This window comes from Amblyraja radiata, chromosome 11 (assembly GCF_010909765.2).
Source record: "Amblyraja radiata isolate CabotCenter1 chromosome 11, sAmbRad1.1.pri, whole genome shotgun sequence".
NCBI classification, from domain to species: Eukaryota; Metazoa; Chordata; class Chondrichthyes; order Rajiformes; family Rajidae; genus Amblyraja; species Amblyraja radiata.
This window is the reverse complement of record NC_045966.1, coordinates 25,415,458-25,439,880: the sequence shown is the minus strand read 5'-3', so window position 1 is coordinate 25,439,880 and position 24,423 is coordinate 25,415,458. Positions and strand designations below refer to the sequence as shown.

Sequence of the window (24,423 nt, the reverse complement as noted above, 5' to 3'; positions counted from 1 at the left end):
AGGGCACAGTCAGGCGAGTCAGATGCAGATTCAGGTGAGGGAGATGGGGGGGTGGGGGGGGTGGTTGTGGTGGAGACAGGATTAATTGGCAGACGGTTGGAAAAGTCCATAGATTAAAATAGTACAAGTGCGAGATCAGGAGATAACGATAGAAGGCATGAAATATGCAGCCAGAGGAAGGAATATAGCTGAAAGGGGAAAGGAGTAAATGGGTATGCATCCAGGTAGAGCACAGGAAAGAGAGGAGGAAACGGGGGGATTGTTTACCTAAAATCAGGGAATTTATTGTTCATATCGTTGGGTTGTAAGTTGTGTTGGAGTCTCCATATCTTTCAAATTTAAAGGGTGTTTAAAAGCTGAATGTGCAGATTTTTCCACCTCGAAAGCATTGGAACACAGTCTGATGATGCCATGCCAAGCTAGTTTCGAGCCAAAAGTAAATTAAAAAGGAATTCCTTCCCGTTTCACCAGAAGCATCCAAACAAATATGATGTGCAACATGAAAAGCAACTGTAATAATACTATTTCATTGATATTACAGCCAAGAAGAGCAAGGTGACGTGCCTCAATGACTATCGATCAGTAGCACTAACGTCTGTGGTGATGAAGTGCTTTGCGAGGTTGATCATGGCGCAAATCAACTCCTACCTCGACGAAAACCAGGACCCACTGCAGTTCGCTTACCGCCACAACAGATCAACGGTGGATGCGATCTCACTGGCTCTCCACTCCGTTCTGGACCACTTGGACAACAAAAACTCATATGTCAGGCTGTTATTCATTGACTACAGCTCGGCATTTAATACCATCATCCCCTCCAAGCTGGTTACCAAGCTCTTAGATCTAGGTCTCTGCACATCCCTCTGCAATTGGATCCTCGACTTCCTCATTCACAGACCACAGTCTGTCCGTATTGGTGGAAATGTGTCATCCTCGATAACAATCATCACAGGAGCACCTCAAGGCTGCGTGCTCAGCCCCCTGCTGTACTCACTCTATACTAATGACTGCCTAGCCGGACATAGTGCGAACTCCATCATCAAGTTCGCCGACAACACCACTGTTGTGGGGCGTATCACTGATGGGGACGAGTCAGAGTATAGAAGTGAGATTGACCGATTGACCAAATGGTGCCAGCACAATAACCTGGCTCTCAACACCAGCAAAACCAAGGAACTGATTGTAGACTTCAAAAGGGGTAGAATGGGGACCCACAGTCTCGTTTAAATCAAAGAGTCAATGGTGGAAAGGGTCAAGAACTTCAAATTCCTGGGCGTGCATATTTCCGAAGATCTCTCCTGGTCCCAGAACACTGATGCAATCATAAAGAAAGCACATCAGCGCCTCTACTTCCTGAGAAGATTACAGAGAGTCGGTATGTCAAGGAGGACTCTCTCGAACTTCCACAGGTGCACAGTAGAGAGCATGCTGACTGGTTGCATCGTGGCTTGGTAAAGCAACCTGAGCGTCCAGGAGCGGGAAAGGCTACAAAAAGTTGTAAACACTGCCCAGTCCATCATCGGCTTTGACCTCCCTCCCTACCATCGAGGGAATCTATCGCAGGCGCTGCCTCAAAAAGGCTGCCAACATCATCAAAGACCCACACCATCCTGGCCACACACTCATCTCTCTGGTGCCATCAGGTAGAAGGTACAGAAGCCTGAAATCTGCAACATCCAGGTTCAGGAACAGCTACTTCCCCACAGCCATCAGACTATTAAACACAACTTCAATCAAACTATGAACTATAACAGCCTCTTGCACTTTATCTGTGTATTTATGTGTGTGTATATATATATATTCTATGGTATATGGTCACACTGATCTGATCTGATCTGTACTTATGCCTAAAATATTCTGTTGTGCTGCAGCAAGCAAGAATTTCATTGTCCTATCTGGGACACATGACAATAAACTCACTTGACTTGGCTTGACTTGATTCTTTCTCTTGTATATATATGGAGATGATTCAGCATTACTGAAAGAATGATGATAATTTTTCCATCAGGATTCGATGTGATGCACACATCCAGCTGCTCCCCTTGTCCTTTAGGATGGGAGAGTTTGTAGATTTAAGATTCATGTCCAATTCTCCATTTCTGGCAATATTCTTGTAAATGTCCTTGAATTCTCCTGAAGAGTACTTAAGCAATACTTCATCTGTGGTTTAGCTGCTATTTATATACATAATTGCCCTGCCCTTTTGTTTAATTCCTTAGTTGATTAAGGAAAGCATTCCATTCCACTTCCTCACGTTCAGCAGTCCCAGTGTGTGGGCTCAGATATGTTTCCCTGAACTTATTGGGAACTTTATTGCTAAGCAGGACAATCAATAAAATGAAATGCACATTTTTTCTGGAATCATTATGATGCTCCACCTTTTCTTTATTATCTCTCTTTTATATCTTATCTGAAAACATGAACTACGGCACGATGGCGCAGCGGTATAGTTGCTGCCTTACAGCACCAGAGACCTGGGTTTTATCCTGACTATGGTTGCTGTCTGTACAGAGTTGTACGTTGTCCCCATGACCTGAGTGGGTTTTCTCCAGGATCTCCGGTTTCCTCCTACACTCTAAAGATGTAGAGGTTTGCAGGCTAAATGGCCTCAATAAAATTGTAAATTGTGCATAGTTAGTGTGCGGGGATCGCTGGTTGGCGCAGACTCGGTGGGCTGAAGGGCCTGTTTCCGCGCTGTATCTCTACGCTAAATTAAACTAAACTAAACACGAATTAGAAGTTAACAACTAAAGCCTGGGGGATTAGAAACACTACCTTGAGCTTGTTTGCAAATTAACATGCTTGAGTTGCACCAATCCCCCAGACTTTAGTTGTTGACTTCAGTGTTCATGTTTAGTTTAATTTAATTTAGTTTGGAGATACAGAGTGGAAACAGGCCCTTTGGCTCACCGAGTCCGCGCTGATCAGCGATCCCCGCACATTAACACGGGACAATTTACAAATTTACCAAACCAATTAGCCTACAAACCTCTATGTCTTTAGAGTGTAGGAGGAAACCGAGATCCCAGAGAAAATCCACTCAGATCACGGGGAGAAAACCCGTGCAGAGAAAACTGCATCGGAAAAAATCCACGCAGCTCACGGTGAGAACATACAAATTCTGTACAGCCAGCACCCATAGTCAGGATTGAACCCAGGTCGCTAGCGCTGTAAGCAGCGACTCTACCACTGCACCTCCATACCACCCAACTGGCAAAATGTCTAAAACTAGAGGGCATAAAATAAGTTAAAGGACTCAAGTTGAGTTTTTTTCAGTCAGAGGGTGGATACACTGCGCACAGGGGTGGTAGAAGCAGAGATTCTAACAATGTTTAAGAAGTATCTGCTTGAACGCTTGTTTAAGAAAGATCTGCAGATGCTGGAAAAATCGAAGGTAGACAAAAATGCTGAAGAAACTCAGCGGGTGAAGCAGCATCTATGGAGTGAAGGAATAGGTGTTGAGGCTCCTTCCCCTCCCCTTCCCAGCTCTCCCACAGCCTACTGTCTCCGCATCTTCCTTTCTTCTTCCCTCCCCCCCCCCCCCCACATCAGTCTGTGGAAGGGTCTCGTCCCAAAACATCACCTATTCCTTCACTCCATAGATGCTGCCTACCCGCTGAATTTCTCCAGCATTTTTGTCTGCTTGAACGCTTGAATCACTAAGGTATGGAAGGCTTTAGACCGAGTGCAGGTACTTAGGACTGGTATGGAATCCTGCTTGATGATCAGCATGGTGGGCCAAAGGTTCTATTTCTGCACTCTGAGACCTGGTTTGAATTTCATATTATACATATTATATACATATTATAACATGTTTAGTTCCCCAAGGTTCCACTTGGATGTGTCCAGCTCAGACCATAATCTGCAGCCCTTTATTGTCTTCACTATCACCTCCCAACCTCTATCACTATCTCCATCCTCATCCCTCCCTTCCCAGCTGGCTCCATCTGCCCATCAACCTCTCCACACCTGGAACTACCTGTCACTTGCCAGCTCCTATCTCACCCCTCCTCTCACTTCTCTGTACTGCCTATCCTCCCTCTAGACTCTCAATCCTGATGCAATCCATGGCCTACCCAAAATTTTGACCATCACTCTTCTTTCATGGATGCTGACTGGCCTGTTGAGCTAGTTGGATTCAGAGGAAACCTCCACTGATCAAAGTAGTGCCATGGAACTTTTTGTATCCATCTGAGAATACATGCAAGACTGCAGCTCTAACAAAACAACACTCCCTCAGTAATGTACTAAAATATCAGCCAAGATTTTATGTTAAGCACACTGCAATGGAGTTTGAAACCAGAACTTTCTGAAACAGAATAGCGTTACTAACTCTGTCACTGATATAGTTTGTACATTCAGTAAAGCAGGGAAGGATTCTGTTCAAAGTATCCTAAATATCCCTTTACATGTAATCAATGCAAAACATCCAGGCTATCATTTTTAGATGGATGTCAAAGGAACCAACTGGCAATCATGGTCTAGAAAGTTTATTGATTATATAGGTAAGAATGTATCTCAATGCAATTAAAAATCCCTGATTTGAAATAAGTACGAAAGGTCAGGCAACAAACTGAATCAATGCAACAATAGAAAGAACTCAAGTCAGGCAATCTTTTACCAAGTGAGTTCCTGCTCTTGGGTATTTATTCAAGAAATGCTTGCCAATTATCAAATAGCCCAGACCATCACACAAACTAACATCCCTTCCATTGACTCCATCAACACGTCACACTGCCTTGGACAGGCCGCCTGCATAATCAAGGACCAGTCTCACCCCGGTCACTCCCTCTTCTACCCTCTCTCATCAGTCAAGAGGTACAGCAGTTTGAAAATGCAAACCTCCAGATTCAGGGACAGTTTCTTCCCAGCTGTTACCAGGCAATTGAACCATCCGTCCACTCACCAGCTATAGTGCGATCCTGACCTCATTGGAGACCTTTGAACTATCTTTAATCGGACTTTATCTTGCACTGAATTTTATACCCTTTGTGTTCTGTAATCCATGGATGGAATCATTGTAATCATGTAGGATGCCATCTCTCTGGCTCTTCACACTGTCCTGACTCACCTGGATAGACAGGGCACATATGTGAGAATGCTCTTCATTGACTATAGCTCTGCATTCAATACGGTCATCCCCACCAAGCTCACCACCAAACTCCACCAGCTAGGCCTCAGCTCGCCGATATGCTATTTGATCCTGAACTTTCTGACGGAGCGACCGCAGGCAGTGAGACTGGGCCCGCACCTGTCCTCCACTATCACCCTGAGCACCGGCACACCACAGGGCTGTGTACTAAGCCCCATGCTCTACTCCCTCTTCACTCACGACTGTGTTCCTGTACCAACACCAACACCATCGTCAAGTTTGCAGACGACACAACAGTGATTGGGCTGATCACCAACGGTGATGAAACAAAATACAGAGCGGAGGTGCAGAACCTGGCGGACTGGTGCGCACATAACAACTTGTCACTAAACACCTCCAAGACCAAGGAGCTGATTATTGATTTCAGGAGGTCCTATAATGGAGAATACGCCCCAATCTCCATCTACAGGGAAAGTGTGGAGAGAGTGTCCAGCTTTAAGTTTCTGGGCACACACATTTCAGAGGACCTCACATGGTCCTCCAACACCGCTGCGCTGGTCAAGAAGGCACAGCAACGACTGTTCTTCCTGAGGACATTAAAAAAGACTGGTCTGCCCCAACAGCTGCTGACAACCTTCTACCGCTGCACCACAGAGAGCATATTAACGTATGGCATCTCTGTGTGGTATCTCAGCTGCACGGAGGCGGAGAGGAGAGCTCTTCAGTGCGTCGTCCACAGAGCGCAGAGGATTATTGGGGCACAGCTACCAGCCTTGGAGGGCATCTACCACACACGGTAGGTGTCAAGTCAAACTAAAATGAAAAACAGGTGCAGAGAAATACTACATTGAAATCACGAGACAGTGATTAAAGTGGGCGGAACCCCAGCCTGCCGAGTTCTGCCTGGGGGTCAAAAGGGCACACAGCACCAGAAGCCAGTGAAGAAGATACAAGAGACTTGCGAGCAGCAAAACTTGAACAGTAAATCAAAAGGACTGTCCAAAAAGACTGCCGCGATAGCCAGAAAAGGCAAGCAGGACTGATTTTCTACAGACCCGATTGGCAGCCGGTTTTTCACCTGATAAAGGCCAAAGCTGATAAAGACCAAAACTGGTAAAGACTAAAACTGCTAAAAACTGCTAAAGACTAATCTGCCAAAATAAAATAAAAATAAAAGGTGGAAAAGAATTATTTGGTCTGAGTGAATCCAGTTCATCATTTCGGGGTAGATAAATCAAATCCCTTTCAAGCGGGGAATCTGCAAAAACATTAGAAGACTTGACAGTAGGTATGTTACAATACTTACCTTCAGCAGCGCTTCAATTCTGCCACTGGTCGTGTGCGCGATTTTAGATTAGATTAAATTATTTAATGACCACACAGTCAAGCTGGTGGAATTCAGGTTCAGTACAGGATGTTACAAGGTAGGCTGATTCCCGTCAAACATAACATAAAACACAACATCATACAATATACAGTACATGCATGGGGAGGATATGTGCTGTTATCATAGTGTGTTCAGAATTCGGATTGCGTGTGGGTAAAAACTGTTTTTAAATCGAGATGTCTTGGCGGGCAGTGAGCTGTAGCGCCTTCCTGATGGCAGCAGGTGGAAGATGTGGTGAGCTGGGTGGGAGGGATCAGAGATGATTTTCTTCACCCTTGACACGGACCGTTTGTGATGGAGTGATTCTATTGATGGAAGGGGAGTGCTGATGATTTTGGATGCTTTGTTAACTATGCGTTGTAATTTATTACGGGAGTGAGTGTCTAAACTGCTGAACCAGACTGTAATTGATGAAGTGAGCATGCTTTGGATGATGGCTGTGTAGAATTTGTTAGGAGGTGTTTCCTTACTCTAAACTTCTTGAGCTGGCGGAGGAAGAAGAGTCTTTGGTTGGCTTTTTTGTACGTGATTTGAATTGATTTTCCATTTGAGGTTATTGCTTATGTGAGTGCCAAGAAATTTGAATGAGTCAGTGGTGGATATGGGTTCGCCTGAGATGAGTAGGGGGGTCTTGGGTTGTGCCTTACGTCTGAGATCAATGATGAGTTCGTGTTTGGCGTGTTTGAGGGGGGGCGGGGTTAAAACGCGGTTTCTTTCCGACCTGGTCCTGGATTATATTTGTTGGAGAGCAAGTTTTTGCTAAAGAATCGTTCCGACGGCCGTTTTGTGTGTTTTTAAAAAAAATCCGCCCGACAAGTTAATCGCTGGAGTGATTTTAAAATCAGCTTCTGAAGCTGTCAATGCCAACAACGGGGCCGGATTTTATATAGGGGACAGGTAAAAGAAAGTAGTTTATTTTTCTGTATAAAAGTGTTTCTTAAGATGCATTTAATTCACATTTTAAGTTGCGAAACGGTGATTTTTCCCCCCGAAGAACCGGCAGTGTATTTGCTGCCGATATGGGGACTAAAATCACAGCAACCTCAACGTTCCAAATGGTCCCGTTCCAGAAAATCTCACAGGCAAGTTGATTTAAATCGTCATTAATTTACAGGTATTAAACATTAAATTCCTTCCATTTGGCCTATAAACCCATGACAATTAGATTTTAAAATTATGTTATATTCTGAATTCTTGTGTGAATGTTATTTGGACACTTAGGCTATTAAAAAATGTTAATCTATTCTTAAGAAATGGATCGATGTTTAGATCTAGTAATAAAATTTTGTAATTAGCTACAATTAGGTAACTAACTAATTATATGTTTTAATTTCAAGTCATCTAAGTAAGATTGGTTCATATTTGTTTCAGAATGCTTCAATCTAAAATAACTGAAAATTTCTTTCAGTTCTCTTAAATTTTAAGAAAGTTATGGGCTTTTAAATGTTCTCGATCACAGCTTTTGTGTTGTCAATGAAAAAGCAATAGGGAACAAGATGCCAATTTCGGAGTATGAAAATTGCCATAACATTTTTAATACTGAAGATATGAAAGTGAATTAGGTGTCAAATTAAACTTATTTTTATGCTTTATCTGATGGGATAAATTAAAGACTTGATTTAAAAAAACTCAAAATGTTGTAACATCGCTACACACGGTGCCTCAGGAAGGCCGTCAGCATCCATAAAGACTCCTCACACCCTTGTAATGGACTGTTCGAACTACTTCCCTCCGGCAGACGTTACAAGGCCTTCTACGCCTGAACCTCCAAACTCAGGAACAGCTTCATTCCCAGAGCTATAGCGGCTCTGAACCGGCCCTGCTGAGCAAAGATCTTATAGCGGAGCAAGATAGGCTACTCCTGCGAAATGCAATGGACTGACGTGTAGTACGCTATGGAGGGGATCATGGGCATTTTTCCACGCCCATTTTAGTAACCTGAGCCTACCTGACCCGACCCGACTCGCACTGTAATCAATGTTGTGGGGCAACAGTTTGTGTGGGTTAGATTCATAAATCTGTCAGTTCATACTTCTTGTCAACAATAACATTTGATTCTGGTAATTGTCTTTTTTAATGTTTTTTAAATCATTTCTTTTTAAATGGTTCACAAGCAGTGTTTGAGTTGATTTTGTAGTAACCGGAACCGACCCGACTCGCAGGGTGATTGACATTGCGGAACTTTTTGTGCGTGATATAGGGTTAGATTAATATTTCTGTTAGTTCATAATTCTGTTAATTCTTGTTAAAGAATAAAATGTTTATAAACACACATACATGAAAATTATATAAATGTATATAATCATAAAACACACACAATTATATTTCTTCTGATCCAATAATGAACTTTATTTCAGATTAGACAAGGGACATTAAATAAGAAACATTGTAAACCTCCCCGCAACTTCACACACACTAGGCCTTATCCCCCCCCCCCGGTACTCCCCCGCCTGCCCCCTCACTACAATGTCTCCCCCCCTCCTATGCCCCTCTCCCTCTCCCGTTGCCCCAGGCCCCACATTCTCTCTCCCCGCTGCCCCGGGCCCCGCACTCTCTCTCCTCGCTTCCCCGGGTGCCGCGCACAATCCCTCTCCCGCGCTGCCCCGCACCTCTCTCTCCCCGCTACCCCGGGCCCCGCACTCTCTCGCCTCGCTTGCCCCGGGCCCCGCACTCCTTCTCACCCGCTGCCACCGCACTCTCTCTCCTCCGCTGGCCCCGGGCCGCGCACAGCCCTGTTCTCCTTCGCGTACCCCCGGGCACCCGGCACTCTCTCTCCCCGCTGGCACTCCGCCCCGCACTCGTCTCTCCCGCTACCCTGGGCCCCGCACTCTTCTCCCCATCTCCCCGCTAACCCCCGGGCCCCGCACTCTCTCTTCCGCTGCCCTGGCCCCGCACTCTCCTCTCCCCGCTGCCCACACTCCTTCTCCCCGCTGCACCCGGGCCCCGCACTCTCTCTCCCCGCTGCCCCGCACTCCTTCTCCCCGCTACCCCGGGCCCCGCACTCCTTCTCCCCGCTACCCCGGGCCCCGCACTCTCTCTTCCCGCTGCCCCGGGCCCCGCACTCCTTCTCCCCGCTGCCCCGCACTCCTTCTCCCCGCTGCCCCGCACTCCTTCTCCCCGCTGCCCCGGTCCCCGCACTCCTTCTCCCCGCTGCCCCGCACTCTCTCTCCTCGCTGCCCCGGGCCGCGCACTCCTTCTCCCCGCTGCCCCGGGCCCCGCACTCCTTCTCCCCGTTGCCCCGCACTCTCTCTCCTCGCTGCCCCGGGCCCCGCACTCCTTCTCCCCGCTGCCCCGCACTCTCTCTCCTCGCTGCCCCGGTCCCCGCACTCCTTCTCCCCGCTGCCCCGCACTCCTTCTCCCCGCTGCCCCGCACTCTCTCTCCTCGCTGCCCCGGTCCCCGCACTCCTTCTCCCCGCTGCCCCGCACTCCTTCTCCCCGCTGCCCCGCACTCTCTCTCCTCGCTGCCCCGGGCCGTGCACTCCTTCTCCCCGCTGCCCCGCAATCCCTCTCCTCGCTGCCCCGGGCCGCGCACTCCTTCTCCCCGCTGCCCCGCACTCTCTCTCCTCGCTGCCCCGGGTCGTGCACTCCTTCTCCCCGCTGCCCCGCAATCCCTCTCCTCGCTGCCCCGGGCCCCGCACTCCTTCTCCCCGCTGCCCCGCACTCTCTCTCCTCGCTGCCCCGGGCCCCGCACTCCTTCTCCCCGCTGCGGATCCAATCTTTGGCCGGAAGCAAGAGGGCGGAGCAAAATGGCGAAACAAGATGGCGGAACAAGATGGCGGGGGCAGGTTGCTAAAATGAGTCATAAAATCGCCCATGAATCCGCCCATGAGCGTACTACACGTTTGCGTGAGAGTAATCCATCTTGCTCCGCTATAGGATCTTTGCTGCTGAGTGCCCCCCATCCCCCCTGGACTGTCTCCCTCGGATGGTCACGTCGCACAGACACATCTGCACTTTAGTCTGTTGAACTGTTTTGACTGTTTTACTGTTCTTTTTACAATCCATGTTCTCGGGATATCTAAATCCAAATGTTATTAGTTATTTATGTTATGACATCGGTTGGAAGCTGCATACCAAATCTCGTTGCGCTTATGTGCAATGACAATAAAATATATTATTATTATTATTATTATTATTATTATTATGTATAGTCTTATGTATATGTATATGTATGTTAACTGTACAGTGCGCAACTCAACACTTTTAACTGTACTTCCGTATACATGACAATAAACTAAACTAAGTCTCTGTACTGTACATTGCACAATGAGAATAAAGATTGAATCTGATCGAATCTGAATCTGAATCTAAATAAGTGTTTAGTTAATGTGCAACATTGAAAGGGGTCTGGAAGTGGGATACCTTGGTTAGCAAATCACATTATGAAATAACTGCATGTTTTAAGAATGTTTTTTAAACTGTTCACATAAAGTAGTATGATTTTGATTTTACAGGCATTAGATTGCAGCAAAAATGAAAGCAGTCTTTGAAACTTAAAGGACCTGTGAATAGGTTTCTCTAGTTACTATTTAACTCACTTCAATAAACAAAGGGTCAGCCAAACATGCAGAAGATCTGGTGCCCAATTCATTCTTTCAAGAAGAATGTTATATACGCATAAAATATGTCATCGCTAAATTACGGTGACAGTAATATTATAAAAAGGTTCAGGCCGGGAGAGCAAACAAAAAAATCTTACCGTTTCGAACGTGGTTGCACTGGTTCCTTACGTTCAGTTAATAGCAGACTTTGCATAAATATCTCGTCATTCAGCAAATTGAAAGAGCTTTCAGCATGACTATAGTTTTAAATAAGGTACACAAAATACTTCATTCTTCCAGCAAGTAATGTTGCCCAACAGGTTTTTCTCAATAGTTACCTGAAACCGCATTTGAATATGTTATCAGGCAGAAACAATGCAAGGCAGACGTCTTTCTTACAGCCTAGAGTCTGAAAATAAAAGACTAATTTTCTGCCTTATTACTTGGTTTATATTATATAATGCTATAACTGCCAACATCATACAATAGCCTTAATCTATCTCAACGCATTTGTAAGAATAACAAGGAAAATATAAATTCGACTTTCTGCTTGCTTCAAAAATACGATGCATATTTTTAATAAAATCTTTCTCTATCTCAAAGTGTCTGCAAATAGAACAAACATAACAGTTGGTGATATTTTATCAAAATACATTACTGACCTGAATAGTTAATTCTTTCTCTGTGTAGATGCTGCCAGCCCTGATTCCAGGAGTTTCTGGGCCTGTTTAAATTCCAGGACTTGTGGTATTTCCCTCAGATTTCACACCCTGCAATAATATAGGGAATGTACTTGAGTACATCTTCCATTTCCTCTATGGTGGGGTTTGCCAGATCAGCAAATGGGAATTTAAAGGGGTTAGGTCAGTGATTGAATTAAGGAGTTTAAGGAATTTAAAGGGGTTAGGTCAGTGATAACACCAAGGAGTTGTGATCAATTCATATCTATTGCAAACTTCAAAATCAGCCCATCCAGGGTTCCTCTCCATAGTTTCTCTGGATTAAAAATAAATCTGCAACAATATGTCGTAAAGATCTGCACCAAACATGATGCCAGACCTAGCTGCCTGCATATAATCCATATCCCACCACTCCCTGCGTATCTATGTGCCTTTCTAAAGGTTTCTCAAATGCCACTGTCATACCTGGCTCCACCACCAGCCCCAGCAATACATTCCAGGCTCTCACCAACCTCTGTGTAAAATACTTGCTCCATCCATCCATCCATCCATCCATCCATCCATCCATCCATCCATCCATCCATCCATCCATCCATCCATCCATCCATCCATCCATCCATCCATCCATCCATCCATCCACCCATCCACCCATCCACCCACCCACCCACCCACCCACCCACCCATCCACCCATCCATCCATCCATCCATCCACCCATCCACCCACCCACCCCCCTCTCTCCCCTCCCCATCCCTCTCTCCTTCCCCTCCCCCACCCATCTCCTCCCCCTCTCCATCTCCCTCTCCTCACCCCTCTCCCGCCCACCCCCCTTCCCTCCCCCATCCCCTTCCCTTTCTCCCCCCACCCCTTCCCCCTCCCACTCTTCCCCCTCCCTCCACACTCTTCCCCCTATCTCCCCTACCCCATCTTCCTCCTCCCCTCCCTCCCCCCTCCCCCACACCTCTCTCCCCCTCCCCTCTCTCCTCCCCTCCCCCACCCCTCTCTCCTCCCCCTCTCCCTCTCCTCACCCCTCTGTTGCTGCTTCCTTTCCTTCTGTGAATTACTCGTAATATTATAATTTGATTCAGTATTAAATGCTGATTTTATCATCAGTTTCACTCATAGGTTTTCATAAAGGAAGTTTCTTAAATTCACAAATTAAATTTCACCATTGCTTTTATTCAGCGTGACACTTCCTCAAATTAACAGGGTGCAGATGCCTTTTGAATCAAAAGATGAATTAAATCCACAGTGTACAGATAGCTGATGGAGGGTAAAAAGTTTAGTGCAAGATAGTCCAGTAAAGTCCAATTAAAGATAGCTCGAGGGTCTCCAACGAGGTAGATAGTAGTTCAGGACTGTTCTCTAGTTGTTGATAGGATGGTTCAGTTGTCTGGTAACAGCTGGGAAGAAACTGTCCCTGAGTCTGGAGGTGTGCGTTTTCACACTTCTGCACATCTTGCCTGATGGGAGAGGGGAGAAGAGCGAATGATTGAGGTGAGACTCGTCCTCGATTATGCTGACGGTCTTGCCGAGGCAGCATGAAGTGTAAATGGAAGGAAAGTTGGTTTGTGTGATGGTCTGGGCTACATCCACAGTTCTCTGCAATTTCTTGCAGTCTTGGATGAAGCTGTTCCTAAACCATGCTGTGACATATCCCAATAAAATGCTTTCTACGTAGCATCTAGTAAATTGATCAGGTTTTCAATCAGTAAACTCATGTCAATTGTGTCATTATTGTAATTCAGCTTGGACACCAAAACAAACAGAATGAACATTTACAAATAACATACAAACGACACCAAAACTTTTTTAAAAGTTATATATGTTCAGCATCCACATTTATGTAAACGCGATGAGAGTCAAATAAAGCTTGACTACTGCACAAAGAGAAACTTAAAGAGGAAGTGCTATGGGAGTGGTAGAAATTGACAAACAAAGGTTACTGTGATAATGTTTATATTATGTCAAATTTGTTTTGAATACTTTCTTCCTATCTGCCATGTGTATATTCCTTCTGTCCAACCTCCCACTGGTATCCCAGGGCATTTCCCCAATTGTTATTAATCTCATTTGCTTTGTCATCTCACCCTCTAACTCTACTGACACTTCATAACCTATTTGACAATGTATTTCATAAAGTCTTATTCCACGGGAAGCAGATGGTGACTACAGTGCCAAGAAAGTCCTTGATACATGTTTCTTCAAACTCTTATCAGGCAATTGGCCTTGACCATTGTTCTGCAACCAAGCCTGACGCAGAAAGTTCATGAACTTTTCATTTCTGCTACAGGATCTTTTTCTTTGATTACTTGAAATTCATTTTAATATAATTCCCCAACTGCCTTCATAGGGTGGCACAGCATCACAACTGGTAGTGCTGCACACTCACAGCGCCAGACATGTGTTCAATCAAACCTCGGATGCTGTCTGTGTGGAGTTTGCACGTTCTCCATTGGGCCTTGTGGTTTCCTCCAAATGCTCTGGTTTCCACCCACATGCCAAAGACATGTGGGTTTATATGCTAATTTGGCCTCCAAAATTTGTCACTAGAGTGTAGCATGTGGAAGAGATGTAACTAGTGTGTACGAACGGATGATAGTCTGTGGACTCGGTGGGCCGAAGGTCCTATTTCCATGCTGTAGCTCTAAACTAATTTGCTGACTGAGGATTTTGTAACTTATAACTTTCTGTTCTCCCAGTGTAAACTTGCCACCAGGTCCTCTTAATATTTCAATTCTCTTTTTAATTGCTCAATTTTTAACTTTGAAAGGATACCCCTTATTCATTATGGTTATTTGTTTGTCTTTTCTTCTATGCATTTAATTGTAGTTCTTCTATTAAGTTGCCACCATGTAATATTTTTATTCTCTATGTCTGTATTGCTTATTGAAAAGTGTCCATAACTGTTCCCTCCACCCCATCCATGTGCACCCAGTGCAAATTGATCTTCAAATAAATATTGCCGATAGTCTCCACGTTTGTGTTCATCTTAATAGCAAAATTAGAAGGGTAGTTCAAGACACAGTACTACTGAATGCTCCTAAATTCATTTGCTTTGCACACCACTTTCCATTCTCATACCGTAGGGAACTACAAGTGTTAAGCTGGCACAGGCTACAGACCAGAATCAAGAGTGAAATGGGGATGCGGTGCAAGTAGAGTCAAGCAGTCCATACTTTTTGAAAGACAGCAAGGTTTATCATCACATCCTCTGCTCTGTTCCCTAAACCCAGGATAATTTTTCTGTTTTGGGGAAAGGAAGCAGTGCTGAATGTGACAGTGATTTCTGGTGTGGGGTGTGACCAAGAGCAGTGTGTTTTTCTGTCTCTGTGGGTATGTGAACGTAGTGTGTCTGTGTATGGTCAAAATGTTGATAGTATAAGTAGGCATCTATGTACTTGTCCATGGGTGTGTGTTTTAACTGTAGACAAGAGAACCTGACCTCCAACAGTTCTCAACTAGCTTGCCTTGTCAAGTCCCTTCATTGGCTGGAGATCATTAATTATCCCATGTTAAAATACATGAGTAGACCTCAATTCAGGAAATAAAACAGAGACACAAGAAACTGGAGATGCTGGAATGTTGAGCAAAAGACAAAGTATTAGAGTAACTCAGCGGGAACATGGCATCTCTAGAAGATATGGATTGGCAATGTTTTGGGTCTGGGCACTTGTTCATAAGACCTCCAGAGATGCTCCCTGACTGCTGAGTTACTCCAGCACGTTGTGTTTTACCAAATGAAATCAACGTCAGCCACAAAGGTCATGCTAGGAATTATTTTAACAAAACTCTTAAATTATGAAGGCTTTTAGGCTTAGAACGATGAATGGACCCTTGTGGCGAAGGACCCTTGTGGCGAGATCCTTGTATGAGGAAGAACAAGAACTAGTTAGGTGAAGTTCACGCACAATCTCAATAATAAAGATATCTAGAAGGGTCCCGACCCGAAACGTCCCTTGTCCATTCCTTCCACAGCTGTTGCCTGACCCGCAGTGTTCCTTCAGCACTTCGTGTTTTGCTCAACGTAAATTCCAGTATCACTTTATTCAATGCGGAAGGCAACGCAGAAAGGAATATAACAAATGTGGGCATTAAGCTGGGTGTGGTTTCGTGTAAAGTGCGGAAGCTCGTTATAAACTCGTTGTTGGTTATTCAGTGGTCCTAACAATAGGGTGATTTCACGAAAGGTCACTGGTGCGTAAATCCCCACTCACGTGACCGAAAATTGTAACTGGGGGACAAGCGTCACTTCCAGTACATGTTAGTGAATGGGAAAACACGCACTTTCACACCCGTTAAAAACATCGAAAACGGCCAGTTTTTGAGCTGCAATTAACTGAGCCAGTCGGGGTGACCGTGAGGCACAGCGACCTAAATTTACAGTCCAAAAAAATGATAGAAACTAAGGTAAATACAAGAGGGAGCTGAAGGTGTAAAAACGGCGGAAGTTGATTGCGGACATTTTTCGTGGAGATTTAAAGATCCAAAATATCGGGAATTATCGCGTTTGCTCGCTGCATTTCATCAAAAGTGGCATTATTGACTTTGTTATCTTTATTCATTTGTTAGATGAAAAGTATTAAAAGTTAGAAATCCGTCAGTAAAATTGCAAAACCGCCCATGGTTCTCGGGTGGGTTTTAACATGAAAATGAAAACGCTTCTGAAGCTCCATTTACCATTTAAATTATCGTAAACTCTCAATGCGTTTGGAAATAAATTTTACTCAGATGCAAGTTTACGATTAATTAAATGGTAAATGTAGCTTCAGAAGCGTGTTCATTTTTCATGTTAAAACCCACCCGAGAACCATGGGCGATTTTGCAATTTTACTGAAGGATTTCTAACTTTTAATACTTTTCATCTAACAAATGAATAAAGATAACAAAGCCAATAATGCCACGTGATGAAATGCAGCGAGCAAACGCGATAATTCCCGATATTTTGGATCTTTAAATCTCCACGAAAAATGTCCGCAATCAACTTCCGCTTATTTTGCCCCTTCAGCTCCCTCTTGTATTTACCTTAGTTTCTATCTTTTTTTTGGACTGTAAATTTAGGTCGCTGTTCCTCACGGTCACCCCGACTGGCTCACTTAATTGCAGCTCAAAAACTGGCCGTTTTCGATGTTTTTAACGGGTGTGAAAGTGCGTGTTTTCCACTAACATGTACTGGAAGTGACGCTTGTCCCCCAGTTAAAATTTTCGGTCACGTGGGTGCGGATGTACGCTCCAGTGACCTTTCGTGAAATCCTATAACCATGCATTTTAAAAAGCTTTTGCTAGTTTTCGCTTTAAGTCACTATTTGGATGTGCAGGTGACGGGTTTCTCGCTGCATGATTGTCAGGTGCACGGTTCTTTGCTTGTCGGCACGAATCTAAAAGTACTGTGTTACAAGATGAAGTTGGACAAAATCCCAGGATACATTCCGAAAAATACAGAAAACCTGGACTTATCTGACAACAGAATCGCGAGGCTAGAGAAAACCAGCTTCGACCATTTGACTCAATTGCAAGTATTGAACATTTCAAAGAACAATGTCAGCGATATTGCAGAGGAGACTTTTGCATCTATCAAAAATCTACTGTTTTTGAACCTTGGTTATAATAAGCTGACTATATTAACCCGGAGCATGCTGGATGGCTTGGGAAAGCTCAGCACTCTCTTATTAAACGACAACCTAATTGAGCGGGTTGATGTTGATGCGTTTGCTGGCTTGCTAAACGTAAGGACGATCAATTTAACCTCCAACAAGTTGCATCGATTGGCGGATGTGAATCATATATTTAACGCTGTTGCTGTGGAAAAGCTGCAGTTACAGAACAATGGTCTACTCAGTTTCGCCACGCAGAATATTACTCGTGTGCCAGAAACCCTGAAGGACCTGGATCTGTCAAAAAATCCTTTCGTGGTATTTAACATAACTTCATCAGTCCTCGGCAACCTCCTCTCTCTGGATCTTTCGTCTGCGGGAGGCAATGAGTCGATCGTATTCCACGTTGAAGATGCAATGTTTTTTAAAAAAATGAAAAAGTTAGCTCTCGGGGGGATTCGCGAGCAACCATCTAAGATACTTGCGCTTCTGACAAACATAACAGGTGCGCCACTTGAATACATTGAACTAAATGACTTACAACTGAAGACCACTGATCCCCTCCTGCTGAAAATCTGTAAATTGTATCAGAATTTAACAGCTTTACATCTGAGAGGAAATGGTTTCGGTGCTTTAAACGACACCGTGTTTTCCTCGTGCGTTAATTTACAGGACTTGGATTTAACAATGAATAAATTAAGCTCGACTTCACCTTCTTTATTCAAGGGATTAATTTCTTTAAGGAGGCTGTCCCTCGCTAGCAACAAATTTACTTTGGTTCCGAAAGCAATTTTGGATGCCAACAATCTAGAAAATCTGGATCTCAGTTTCAATCAAATTAACCGTATTAACCCTCAAGATTTCAATACTCTCGTCAAACTGAAACGGTTGTCTCTCGCTGGAAATAAACTCACTAAAATTGGCTCACTTTCATTTTCTGGTCTTTTTCAATTAAGGGAACTAGAGCTAGGAAACAATTATTTGTTCGCAATAGCCAACTTCTCTTCAGATCTGAAGAGTCTGAACTTTCTTAATCTCAGGTGTAACAAACTGAGCTCTATTGAGGTGCACACGTTCATTTATTTGCAGAACTTACATTACCTTAACTTGATCGACAATCAGATTTCCAGCCTGAAGAACGGGAGTTTTCAAGGGCTGTCGAATTTAACACATTTGCTGTTGGGATCCAACAAACTTACGGCCGATATTCTGAGACTCGATGTGTTTTCAGGAGTTGAATCCTTGGCGGATCTTCAACTATTTGATAACCATCTCTTCTACCCGTCTTCGCAGAGGCTTGACAAACCTCCGTTCACTTCTCTCAGGTCCTTGCATCATCTCGCGGTGAACAGCCAGGCTGGGAACGGTCTCCAGAACATTCCTTCAAATTTTTTCGATGGTTTATATTCTTTGAAAGAACTCCATGCAGGAAATACTGCTCTTCGTTATATTAGTCCTAGTGTCTTTCGCTATGTGCCGAATATTTCTTACGTGGACATAGGCAACAATCCCTTCCAATCCATTAGTCCCAATCTGTTTCAGCATTTGCCTGCCCTGAGTGAACTTCATCTCAACAAAGTTGGCCTTGAAAATCTAGATCTTCTGATGTATTCAAAACTGAACAAATTGAATCTTCTGAGAGCTGCGGGTAACCGAATTGGCCTGGTAAACAGAACACATTTAGAAGCTGTACCTTCACTGACGTTTTTGGATCTTCGGGATAACCCATTTCTGTGCGCATGTGACAATTCTTGGTTTCTAAATTGGTCACTTTTGGACAATAAGACCCAAGTGATATACTTTGATCACTTCACATGTGCTTACCCACCTAATCTCAAGGGGAAGAAATTAATTGGTTTTAATTCCGCTTCTTGTCTTGTACATTATGGATTTGTTCTTTATGTTTCATCGTTTTCAGTTATAATAATGACAATAATGGTAAGTTTTACCTATCACTTTTGGAGGTGGCACATTGTGTATGCCTACTACCTATTCTTAGCATTCATTTCTGACAAAAAGCACAAGGGACGACAGGATGGAAGATATATGTATGATGCCTTTGTTTCATATAACACCCATGATGAACAATGGGTATTAAACCAACTGTTGCCAAATCTGGAAGGCGATAATGAATGTAAGTTATGTCTCCACCATCGCGATTTCGAACCTGGGAAAGCAATCATTGATAATATTGTGGACAGCATTTATATGAGTAGGAAAACAATTTGTGTAATAAGTCACAAATATTTAGAGAGTGAATGGTGTTCGAAAGAAATTCAGGTGGCGAGCTTTCGGCTTTTTGATGAGCAGAAAGATGTACTGATCTTGGTCTTTTTGGAGGATATACAGTCGCATCAACTCTCCCCTTATCACAGAATGAGGAAAATTGTGAAAAAAACAACATATTTGCAGTGGACTCAACAACCCGAAGAGGCTGCTCTGTTTTGGCATAAACTTCGTGTAGCATTGAATGCAAGTAATAGAGAAGAAGCAAAAGGCCATATCCTTGCAGGGCTTGATGCAGATTCAATGTCAGTCACCACCGAACATCTACTTTCTGCAGATGTTTAATTCTCCAACTAAAACAACTTGCACTTAGTATTTCTTTTTAATTGCATTTTCTTGGCTAAAGTCGACCAGCCTCCTTTGGTCAAAATCCTAGAACTCCCAATTGTAATTTTACATTTCATTGCATGTAAAATGGTGAATGATTGAATGGCGGAGTAGATTTGATGGGCCGAATGGTCTAATTCTGCTCCTATCACATCATGATTCTGGGCTGGCCTCTCAACTTCCAGCTTTTGAATATTATTCAAAACAAATTTTGGACAAAATATATTGTCCTTTCTTGAGATGCCTGAGGTATTGTGTACTATTACAGGATTTTACTTAAACGCTTTGCACATATTTAGTTAGATTAAATTGTATATAAATGGATGTTTACTCCGGTTCCTCTTTTTTGAATAATGTCTTCCAATAAGATGATCCCAATTCCGATTCAAGTTTATCCAGATCCAAGGTTTAATTTAACATCAATGACTTAGATTCTAAAATTCAGCATAGTTTACCCAAGGAAGGCCATTTAAATGGTGTAAACAGAGTTAAGTAATACACAGACCAATTAATATTATATCTGACTCTAGCCATTGTGAATAGATGTACAAATGAAAGGGAAATGGTGATAGGCAACTTCATGAACTGCTTTGAATTTACTACCATGGTAATTATGTTGGTTTTACCGGTTCCTGTGTAAGAAAAATGATTGTATCATGAAATGTCAGTCCCCTACAAAAATGCTTAAGTTTAATGGTGATCTGTTACACATTTACAATGGTCCTCAAAACAAAAATTAGTCATGAGCCCCCACTCAACAAATTGCATCAAATTTGAGCAAGCTATTCTTTGGTTGTCTGAACAGTTACACATGAACTGAAGGAGGATGTGCTTTTACGTACGAGTCAATGCAAGATTAATAATGGATTGTTACTCAACCTCAAGAATTAGGCCATAGGAATACAACTCTGGTTGAGAGCAACAATGAAGGCTTTCTGTCTTTAAAGTAAGGAAAATATAAAGCTCTAAATCTCAACTTACAGCTTCAAAGGCAGAAGGAACTGTGACATGTGGAACTGTTAGTCTGTAACTTGGTCTTTACCATCAGCACCCCTCAAAAATTCTCTGTTCTCTATCATCTGACAAACATACAGAATGTTTATACCTTAAAAAAATATCCCAATAAACATAAATTAAAACTAGTACTTACATTTTCAGAAATTGCCATTCAAAATTGCAGCCTCAGCTAAAGTATGGAGATAATTGGAAATTCATTCATTTTTAAGCCATATTGATGCTTCATCTAAGGCATTTTGGTGCAATATCAATATGTGCTGAAATCAACACCAATTACTAACACCAATAATTCTACAGTTTTCACCGGTTTTTATAAATTACCAAAATCAAATGTTAACACAAATGTTCAATCACACTGTCAATATACTGAACAATAGAACCATCCAATTTTCCTTCAATTATGTTATTGCAAAAGAGCTTAAGTATAAAACAGCATTCCCCATTAAAAATACACCAATGAACTTTCTTGCCTTTTATGGACTTAGTTTACATGTAATTATGGAATAGATATCAGCATAAGATCAGTATCAGCAGAGGGAGATGTAGAGCTGCCAGTTTCAAATGATCTTGACAATTTCATATTGGTTTTTGACTACAAAAAACTCAGTACGTCTGGTTAATAGATCTGCATAAAGCACCGCACACTGCCATTTGAACATTGGTTAATATTTAATGTCAGTATATTACTATATCTAGACAGATTGGCTTTGCACGAGCTGCAGCTGGATTGTGGTTACTGTAAAGTTAAAGAAGTTGGAACATATCTTGCTCCACTTGTCTACATGTGTTTCAATTAACTTTGCACTCAAGTTACATTATATCTTTATAATCAGTGCAAAACCGAAAGCACAAACTGTGTGGCACAATTGGTTCATTATTCTTGTAGAGATACCCACATTGAATATGTCAGTCAATGTGGATAAAGTGATTTTTTTTTTTTGTCTTTTGCTTAGTAAGATTACATTGTCTTTGATGTATTGTCAATAAATAAAAAATATTAAATGCAAACTGATATTTAAAATTCACGAATTTTTACATTGTTATTATTATCTTGCACTTTCAAAACAGCTTAAACATGGGGACATGAAATAAGAGAAACTGTAGTTATCAGGCCCATCGCTAGACAATGGTTGGTATATTGAATAAACTCTATTTCCGTATGCTATCCCCATACTGCATTATACTTAAAATCTGTCAACTTCAGACCTGAAAATACTCTTTGTCTACACGTCTGAAGTAAAGAATTCCTATGATATACATCACTCAAATTCAATTAAAAAAAATGTCATCTTGATCCTAAATATCTGAATGCTTATCCTGACAGTTTGGCGTGGTGTGGACTCTCAAGCCAAGGGAAACATATTTTTAGCATCAGCCAAGTTAAACCTTCAAATATTACAAGTTTCCAAGAAAACACTATCTACGTAGCATATAACATATCATTCTTCTGAACTCCAACAAACTTAACCCTAATCTATTCAATTTCTTCCTCATACAAAGTCCTCGCATTGCAAAACCTTTCTCGTTTCACAACTAGGGCACGTATATTTTGCTTTTGGTGAAGGAAGCAATGTAGTACACAATACTTCATGTGTGGTAACATCATGGCTTTTACACAACTGTAGAAATAATTTGTTATCCTTGTACTTCGACACGGTGGCGCAACGGTAGAGTTGCTGCCTTACAGCGCCAGAGATCCAGGTTCGATCCTGACTTTGGGTGCTGTCTGTGCGTAGTTTGTACGTTCTCCCCATGACTGTGTGGGCGTTCACTGGGTGCTCTGATTTCCTCACTCATTGCAAAGATGTACAGGTTTGTAGGTTCATTTGGCTTTCGGGAAAAAAATTGTGATTTGTCCCTAGTGTGTATTGTATGGGGATTGCTGGGTGGCGTGGAATTGATGGGCTGAAGGGCCTGTATCTCTAAACTAAAAACTAAACTATTTTCCTTGAAATAGATATAAAATTCAATTTGGTTTCTTAATTACCTATTACAATGACATGTTAATATTCCATGATTTGCACACACTTATATCTTTGTAAAGTCAAGTCAACTTTATTTGTCACATACACATACAAGATGTGCTGTGAAATGAAAGTGGCAATGCCTGCAGATAGTGCCAAAGCTACAGAACAAAACAGAACAGAATCAGTATTTACATGTTCGAAAAGACACAACACAACAGTAAATTAGTACAGTAAATTAGTCTCTGTTGAGATAAGAGTTTACAGTCCTGATGGCCTGTTGGAAGAAACTCCGTCTCATCCTCTCTGTTTTCGCAGCATGACAGCGGAGGAGTTTACCTGACCGTAGCAGCTGGAACAGTCCATTGCTGGAGTGGTAGAGGTCCCCCATAATGTTGCAGGCTCTGGATCTGCACCTCCTGGTGTATAGGTCCTGCAGGGGGGCGAGTGTAGTTCCCATAGTGTGTTCGGCCGAACGCACTACTCTCTGCAGAGACTTCCTGTCCTTGGCAGAGCTGTTCCCAAACCAGTTTGTGATGGTGCCGAACAAGATGCTTTCCACAGCCCCAGAGTAGAAGCACTGAAGGGAGAGAGACTCTGAATATCCTCAGCTGCCTGAGGAGGTAAAGGCGCTGCCTTGCCTTACTCACCAGTGCGACAGTGTGTATTGTCCATGTCAGATCTTCTGTGATGTGGACTCCCAGGTATTTAAAGCAGCTCACCCTATCCACAGTAGTCCCATTTATCTCCAGTGGCGTGTACGTCCTCGGATGTTGTGCCCTTCTAAAGTCCACAATCAGCTCCTTAGTTTTTGTGACATTCAAGAGGAGGCTGTTGTCCTAACACCAGAGTGCCAGATCAGCCACCTCCTCCCGGTAGGCCTTCTCATCGTTATCTTAGATCAGGCCCACCACCACAGTGTCATCAGCAAACTTGATGATGGAATTGGAGCTGACCCTGGCCACACAGTCATGTGTGTACAGGGAGTACAGTAGGGGGCTAAGGACACAACCTTGGGGGGGATCCTGTGTTCAGGGTGAGGGGGTTGGATATATTTCTCCCCATCTTGACCACCTGGGGCCTGGCGGTGAGAAAGTCCAGGACCCAGGCACACAGGGGAGTGTTAAGCCCCAGTTTCAGCAGCTTCTCAGCCAGTCTGGTGGGGATTATCAAATTGAAAGCTGAACTGAAGTCAATGAACAGCATCCTCACATAGCCCCCCTTCTGGCTGTCAAGGTGAGAGAGAGTGGTGTGCAGAACCTGGGAGACTGCATCGTCCGTGGTTCTGTTTGAACGGTATGCAAACTGCAGCGGGTCCATGGTGGGAGGGAGGAAGGTGCAGATGTGGTTCTTGATTAGCCTGTCGAAGCATTTCATGACTACCGAGGTGTGGGCTACTGGTTGGTAGTCATTCAAGCAAGCTGGAGAGGCATTCTTTGGCACTGGAACAATGGTGGATCTTTTGAAGCAGACAGGGACAACGGACTTGGCCTGGGAGAGGTTGAATATTGTCGTGAGCACTGGAGCTAGCTGAGTA

General features: G+C 43.3%; 2 protein-coding genes across 2 annotated transcripts in view; one reads left to right on the top strand and one right to left on the bottom strand.

The window, feature by feature from the left end:
• Positions 1 to 18,529, bottom strand: part of arhgef37 (Rho guanine nucleotide exchange factor 37) — a 111,239-nt gene extending 92,710 nt beyond the window's left edge. Inside the window, exons 1-3 of the mRNA XM_033029573.1 lie at positions 18,394 to 18,529; positions 11,683 to 11,790; positions 11,179 to 11,358 (exon numbers count right to left, since the gene is read on the bottom strand). The gene's annotated coding sequence lies outside the window, so the exon portion shown is untranslated. The remainder of the gene's footprint in view (positions 1 to 11,178; positions 11,359 to 11,682; positions 11,791 to 18,393) is intronic.
• On the top strand, positions 16,960 to 21,867 carry LOC116978441 (toll-like receptor 13). The gene has a single exon (XM_033029571.1). The coding sequence runs from the start codon at positions 16,960 to 16,962 to the stop codon at positions 19,861 to 19,863; it is 2,904 nt and encodes a 967-aa protein (XP_032885462.1). The 3' UTR covers positions 19,864 to 21,867.
• Positions 21,868 to 24,423: the final 2,556 nt, after the last annotated feature.

What these genes read in the sequence shown, in the direction of transcription:
- LOC116978441 (XM_033029571.1), top strand. Translation starts at nt 16,960, where the DNA reads ATGCATTTTAAAAAGCTTTTGCTAGTTTTCGCTTTAAGTCACTATTTG.